General features: G+C 40.4%; 1 protein-coding gene across 3 annotated transcripts in view; it reads right to left on the bottom strand.

Annotated features, from left to right (window-relative positions):
• Nucleotides 1-6,395, bottom strand: part of KITLG (KIT ligand) — a 58,490-nt gene extending 52,095 nt beyond the window's left edge. Inside the window, exon 1 of one of the 3 annotated variants that reach the window (XM_088141874.1) lies at nucleotides 5,872-6,395. In XM_088141874.1, the coding sequence (XP_087998000.1) occupies nucleotides 5,872-5,886 (15 nt within the window). In that variant the 5' untranslated portion in view covers nucleotides 5,887-6,395. Of the gene's footprint in view, nucleotides 1-275; nucleotides 581-5,871 lie in introns of those variants that run through there. The other 2 variants (XM_088141875.1, XM_088141873.1) reach the window with 2 other exon arrangements.
• Nucleotides 6,396-7,889: the final 1,494 nt, after the last annotated feature.

The raw sequence follows: 7,889 nt of genomic DNA on the forward strand, positions 1-7,889 counted from the left end.
TATACCAATATAGATTCAAAAGAACTACTAATGCATACCTAGAAGCTGAAAGGAAGATCTGCTGCCCAAAAGGGTTAACTCTGTATTGTTGTTAGCCACCAGAGTTATTCACTTAAGTTGGGCAGCCATATAAATTTTCTAAACAAACAAATAATATAGAAGTAGTTAGCCACTGCCTTCAAGGATGTTGAAACTATTAGATATTAAAACAAATACACGTATTGTCACAAATATCTAGAAATTCCCAGGACGATTACATTCAGATCATGTTTTACCTTGTCTTTGTTGGATCTTCATAGATGTTCATGCTTACATCATGTCTATTTCAATAGTTCCATCTACATTCTTATTTATCAAAGACTGGTGCATGCAGTCTGTTTTTACTTCAAATATTTATCCAAGTAAAATGAGGAACCCCATTGTATCAGAAGAAAACCCTATCTGATCCACCACCCAGGGGTTAGCAATAACTGATAGACTTTTCATTAAGACCTTCTTGACTGCAAAATGTGCATGTCTAGCTCACCAATCCTATGGTTACACAATGATCAGCATCGGAGATGGTAAGAGCCTAGCAGGTTCTTTTGTCTCCTTTGTCTCTCCTTAGCATACCAGATAACACAGGGTGTAGACCAATAAGCCTCTCCCCCACTTTTTCCCCTGGTGTTTTCCCCTCCTATTGTTTTCCACTGCATGGCATTTCAGAGTATAATACAAAAATAGCCTCTGAACATTTTCCTGAATATTTGCCAGTCACTTAGTAAAAACTCTGTAAGTGTAAATAAGGCAAACTCCAAAACATTCTGTAAGTAAAAAGGAAAGCCACAGAAATTACCGGATCAATGGAAATACAGACCAACTTGTCAGCAACAGTTAAAAAAAAGCAAATGACCTATAAATTACATTTCCAAACATTAATGTTTCCTAAATAAATACAAATGTTGCAAGTCACAGTGCATTTTTACAGATTAGTATTTATGCTATAAGTAACTAGAAATTCATTTTAGTCTCTACGCATCTAAGCAAACCCAGACTACAGATCTCAAACATGTTTTTAGAAGCGGACATGGTGATCTCCATGGCTCTAAGCCAGAACAAGTAATTTGAGGATAAAGGCCTGAGGATGTTTGTAATTTTCAAATGAGATATTCAGAGATCTCCCACCCATCACTAGCCCCGCTCCAGCAATTCTTGGATTCATTTTCATTTTAATTTTTAATCTAAAAATAATAATATTAACATTTACCCTTATAAGCTTTTGGGAATGTAAATACTTTGCATTTGTTTTTAAAAGCTAGATATTCCCAGGAAATGTTATATTAAAATAGATTATCATTAGTTTCATTAAACTAACTAACTAAAGTACATGCTGAGTTCAAGGAAGAAAAATGTGGGAATAAAACTCCCTGTTAATATAACCTTATTCCATCTCTCATTAGGTTCCTTTCAATTTACTGATTTGGCATTTTGCAAATTGCAGAACACCCACTAACAGTATGGAGCTTCCCCACAAAACAGTGAACGGACATGCTGTATTTGAAGTGGGTCTCATTTTTAAATCTCGATTTCATTATACATGTTATCCCATGCTATCAACTTCTTAGCTGAATAACTACCAAATTACCCTACTTGCACTGTAGAAATATAACCCCATATCCCAGAGTGGAACCACGTGCATGCTGGTTAACAAAGAAGGGTCAAGTCTAATATTAGTTATTTCAGTAACCAAAATTGTTAATGTTTGTTTCAAGAACACTAAGTCTGATGTGCCCAAGATACCTAACTAAATAGTGTCAAAGTTATAAAGGAAACAGTCCATGCAAATGATCTCCAGTTCAAAACAAAGCAATGTGTAAGGCAAGTGCCAATTCACAAGAAATCCCTTCCCCAAAGCCAACTGTTACAAAAGTCTAGTTAAGACCATTTGTCCCAAGGAAATTTCACTATATACACATCAGTATTACTGTACTGCATGTCCTAAAGTTAAGTACTTATATCAACAACAGTACTTATCTGAACTGAGTTCTGCAAACAAATCCAGATATAAAAATGGCTATTAACAAGACTTATTGGCTGCAACTTTTACTAGGCCTTCCACTGAGTCTTTGTATGTATCCCTGTTGTTTTCTAAACTATCTCTGATTGTTGTGTTTGCTGTTGCTAACAAATGAAGGCTATGCTTATAAACCTGTGAATTGACATTTAAATAGGCTTATCAGTCAAGCATATCAATCCTAGAGTTGCATAGGAACACATTTCTTTTCAGCAGAACTTCATATACATCTACTTGACAAAAACCTACTTTGAATGGCATTTAGTCCAAGCTAAATGCATACAGAACCCCTGCAACATTATGTTTTCAGGATAGAATACAATTATTCCTCCATAAATTGCTGGCTTCCCCCAGGATTTCTTGTACCATCTATTGAGTTATTTCCAAAAACCCTCTTCCAACAGCAAGAATGCTGTACTACTCGGACTGTCCTCCTAGAGAAGCCCTGAAGGTCATATAACTGCTGGCAATGAATGTACCCATTCAGCAAAAGAAAGCTGTATTCTTTCTGCCTCTAGCACTTTTCCACTGCTAAGGTCTCCTAAAGTTTGCATGTCTAGCCAGCAGGTCAAATTTCTGAGTCTGCCTGGTGATCTCCAAACTTGTTGCAATCAGCATGATGCTTCAAAAAAGTACTTCTCCCAATATATTATGTCATATTGCTTTTAAGTAACAGTGACAAAAAAAGTTACAAATCCTATTCATCAGATTGCTTTTTAAAGTTTTAAAATGCACGTTTACAGTAATTATTACTGAAATATTTCACTAGTTTTAAAACCAGTATGACAATCATATAGATTTGTTTCTTGTATTAGTATTCATTTATTGCTGCATGTGATCCTGCAAATTCTCTCATCAGAACCATCTTTCAATGGAATTATATCATCAGAATTACTCTAAACCAGAATGGGTACGATCAAATTCTAAATGGCCAGTATAAAAGGCACAGAATTTTATATGTCCATGCATAGTTCACAATTTTGATAGGCTTCTAAGACTGGCCATTATATTAATATAGCATTTTTGGTCACATCAAACTCTTGAATTTTATACATTTTTTCTTCATTCTTCTAATATATATATATATATATATATATATATATATATATACACACACACACACACAATGTATATAAATCTTCAACTGCGATCAAATATCCAGTTGAAAATATATTTATATATATAAGCATTTTTCTATCTTGGGTCATCTAGTGTATTGTTTATGATTAAACATAAGGATTTAATACATAGTAAGTATGCATGCTACTATAACCGTAATTTAGGCTACTAAGCATAAGTATAGATGGACTTGCTTCTGAGTAAATACACCAAAAATCCAGAAGAAAAAATTGGATTCTAATATCTACTACTAAAATTCCTGAACCAGAAACAATTCAACTTGTTCCCCCCACTCACCCCTGCTGCCCTTGCCCAGCCTCCAACTGTACAGAAGTCGGAACAACAGAATAGATTGAAAGGTACAGAACAATGGCTAAGGTAGCATGATGCAGTCACTGATTACATCAGAGGCTGAAGAGGCCTAGGGTTCAGCCAGTACAGCCACAACCTGATCACAACCTACACACATACACACAGTCTGCAGGAAAGCTTCCTTAATTGCAACTCACAATGCATCATAGGAAAAGAACAAGAAGAAATACAATGCACTGTCTACAGGATTAGTTTCCACTTGTCTTAAATGTGAAATGTTACCTTTTTATAAACCATTATCTTGGTTTCTTGTATTTCAACTTCTGCGAGTGAATTAAACATTACTTTTCCCCCCCCCCACTTAAATCAGCAGCTAACACAATACAGAAAGATCAGAAAAATCTGTCTGTAACTATCCCTTTTTCTTTCTTAAAAATGTTTCCTGCTCAATTACATCTCTGAATTCTGACCAGCAGAGAGCTGATGGGTCAGAAGGAGATTCATAAGCCACAGGAGAGAACTCCTGAACACCCCGAAGGCTACTGCCTCCCTTTTCAGGGTAATCAGCTAAGATCTACTAGGTCAGCTTCACTAATCTGCTATGCAAAGGCTAACTCTAAAAGCCATCTTTACATGTTCAAAGTGGAACTCTAGTGTGAAACTCGAGGGCTTGCAAACTGAACGCTACTTGCCTTCCTTTTGCCTTTTTAAGAAACCCTTTCCATCACACAGAGTACAGACTTTGGAATTTTCTCCAATCAAGCTTGTACTTTCCATTCTGAGCAGACAGACACTAGCCTATAGCCCAAGCATATCCTTTGGATGCAAACTAAGCAGAGTGAAGTAGCAACAGCCACTACTATAATTTGTATGAATATGTATTCACTGCACAGAACAGTGTGAAGCATTTTCTCTCTCAGGACTCTGATGTGTCATCTTTCAATCTACCTGAGCTATCACGCCTTAAAATGCCAGACGTAGCAAGATCTCAAACTACAAGAAATATATATTAATATTTCTGGACACCCCACTGACCCCCCAAAGATAGGGTCTTTTTGTTTCATAACTTTTCCAATTAAGTAAACTGATTTCATTTTTCTATTTGAACGACACTGACATAAATGTTACAGATCCCACTTAGATTTCCTTGCCTGAACCCATTCATCACATTGCATATATGTGGAAGACCCAAAACGACATATGAGCCAAGACAACAGGAAATAGCAAAGAAAGTGGCTAGGGAAACATTGAGATAAAAGGGTGGGGTGGAGAAGGCATTATTCTGTAAAAACAATAAGACAACAACACACTGGGAGACTATATCTATCTATCTATCTATCTATCTATCTATCTATCTATCTATCTATCTATCTACCTACCTACCTATCTATCTATCTACCTACCTATCTACCTATCTACCTATCCACCCACCTATCTATATCTCTCTGTCTGTCTGTCTGTCATCTACCACAAGAGAGCCTGGACATACATTCTTTTAGGCTCCCATACCCTTTTAGCTCATTCTTGAAGCAATTCCTTGTCATTTTGAAACAAACTGTACAGCAATCTTCTTCCAATTCCTACTCCTCTCTTACTCAAAATGCGGGCTTCACAGCCACTGTCATCTTGTGGAAAGAAAGTATGGCACAATATGCAGCCTGTAGAGAAAGGGATGTATTAGATCTGGAATGAAAAAAAAAAGGGGGGGGCAATGACAGACGAAAGCAGAGAGAAAAGGGTACCCCAAACAGGCACTCTTTGCATGACTATTAAAAACAAGCACTATTTCTAGCTCCTAGTTCTGACTGGTGTTGGGCTGTTTCAGTTTCTTTACTGATCTAATATATTCATGATTCACCCTATCTGTGAAGAATGATTTGCTATTTAGTATCCGACCACGTACTCCCAGGGCAAAGAAGGGGTTCGACCAGGCACATCGAAGCCCCAGTGGCCTTAAGAATGCCTTTGCCCTCTGCCACAGGGCAAGCCGTCGTCACCAGGATGCCCTCTCCTCTACCTGCCTGCCCCCTTGAATGCGCCCGTGGGATAGAAACGGGAGGTGGGGGACACGGCGGCTTACAACGCTCCGCCACGCCAGTCCACGCGCAGATGAGAAAAAAGTTAGCGGCGCTTCTGCAAGAAATCGGCAGCCTCACCGCTGAAGGGAACGCGGTCTCTCGCCCGGCTGTTCTGGAAAACAACCCGCTCCTTTCTCCCCGCCAAACTTCCACTTGCCTGGACCCTCGGCGCCTTCATCCTTCCCCCGCAGAGCGCACATCCCGCCCGCCTTCCGCGCTGCATAAGTCTATCCATGCACCACCACCACCACCACCACCATCATCATCATGCCCCCGCCGGGGCGCAAAACTTCCTCACTGGATACTCACTTGTGTCTTCTTCATAAGGAAAGAGAGCGCTGCAATCCAGCTCCAACAGCCGTGTGCAAACTCCTTTTAGCTGATCTGTAGTGCCAGCATGTTGCAAAGGCAGCTAGACCACGCATGGAGGCTTGCCCAGCGCCCTCTATGGCTTTGCCATCCCCTCGCCTTCTCTTCGCCCCCAGACACGCGGGCGGTGCTCCGCGGCTCTGCTCGGCACCGGCTCCAAGTCCTTCTGAGGAAAGCAGAGGCGGGAAGTGCGGCTCAAGCCGGCAGCCGATCACTTCTTTTATAGCTTTAAGCTGCCTTCCGCAGCGGCAGCAACCGCCAGCTCGCAACAGCCGCCCGGGAGGACACGCCTTCTGTGTGAGTCCTTGTCAGGGGACGGGGAACGTGGAGTGAAATCAGGCCGAGCGAGGGAGAAGGGACCAGGCAGACAAGTACGGTACATAAACGCCTACAGGGACAGCGAAGGAAGCAAGCTCTGGGCCGTTCTCCACTGCCGGGGTTGAACTGCTGTCCGCACGGCACTAAGTAGGCAGAAAACATGCAGTTTGCTGTCCCCTCCCTCTTCTGCCCCGGTTCCCGGTCACTTGAGTCACCTGACCTTCCTCCAAGAATTTTGCGCACCTTAAAGCAAACTTTGGAGACTGTCCAAGGGAAAATTCTGATTTAACAGTGGTGTAGCTAAAGACGCCTTGAAGTGTGTCACACAAGATGACGTGAAGCCAGCATCCCCAGGACGTGGCAGAAGGAAGGTGACATCAGGGAACATTTCTGTCATGGTTATAGGAAAGTGGGGCAAAGTCCAGGATGCCACAGGAGGTTGTAGCATCTAGCAGATCTTGGAAGCTAAGCAAAGGTGCCCCTGGTGTACTTGGATGGCGTCTCACCTGGGAATCTCAGGGATGTTGGCTGTATTAGGACATGGAAAAACATCCTAGAAGAAAGCAGTGGCAAACCATACATGTAAAAGAAAACATGGGATGGGTCCATGAAGTCATTAGCAGTTGAGCAGGACTTCAGGAAGATTTTACTTTATTTTATTATGGAAATAAATATAGCTAGCAGTAGAATGGATTTGGAATTCCATTGCCCATGTCTCCTGGCTTCTTGTTGTTGCTCAATGGTCCAACCCTCTTGAAAAAGCTCAGTGCTAGATTCTTGTTTTACTGATTAAGGATTTGATAGGAGTCTCACAACCCAAGAGGATCATATATCCCTCTGAAGATTATGCCAGTGGAATTGCCTGAGAGATGTCATGAAGAAAGCTGTTCCACCAGGCAACATATACCCAAAGAAGGTAGAGCCATGAGATCTGAGCCCACTCTTATTATTTTTTTTTTAAATATATATTCCTACATTGTAGATTTCCCCAGATTCTGGTTATGCCCAGCCAGTGCACAACTGTATACCAACCTTGGATCTAGAAGAGGAAGGGATGATTAAAAATAGAAAGTTCTACTTCAGTGTTTCACCTATGTCACCATGACAAGCCATAGATGTAAATTCTGTGTTATCATCAGATCGATAAGTGTGTTACCAGAGCAGTTATCAGCACAGTGCCAAATTGGTGATTCCTTTTGTTTTCACTGATGCCAGCGGAGAACTTTTCCCTTTCTTTTAATTTTTGTATGGAGAGACATTCAGAAATGAAGCACAGTGAGAGATAGGCTTAATCATTTCAAAACCACAAATGGTGATCCTGGTACAGATAAGTTTCCTTAACAGTTTCTTCACTATATAAAAATGAATGAGTGTTAAATAAATGTTTCGTCATTCATCAGATATAATTTGATTGTCAAACTTACTGTAGTGGCAATTTCACACATCAAGGGTAGCTGTATTATTGCCTCCCCTTTTTACTCTTCCCTGTTATGGACATAATAGTCCTAGGAATAGGCAAAAAAATACCTTTATTCTTTTAAGACAACAATCTTTCTCCTTGTCACTGGTGTGTGAGATGGTGCTTTTATGCATCTACTCAGGATATAGATAGAGAATGGCAAATGTGTGAGGAGCCAGAT

Source organism: Python bivittatus, unplaced genomic scaffold (assembly GCF_059951505.1).
Source record: "Python bivittatus isolate LINGU-HERP-01145 unplaced genomic scaffold, Pbiv_v1 ctg000330_np1212, whole genome shotgun sequence".
Classification (NCBI taxonomy): Eukaryota; Metazoa; Chordata; class Lepidosauria; order Squamata; family Pythonidae; genus Python; species Python bivittatus.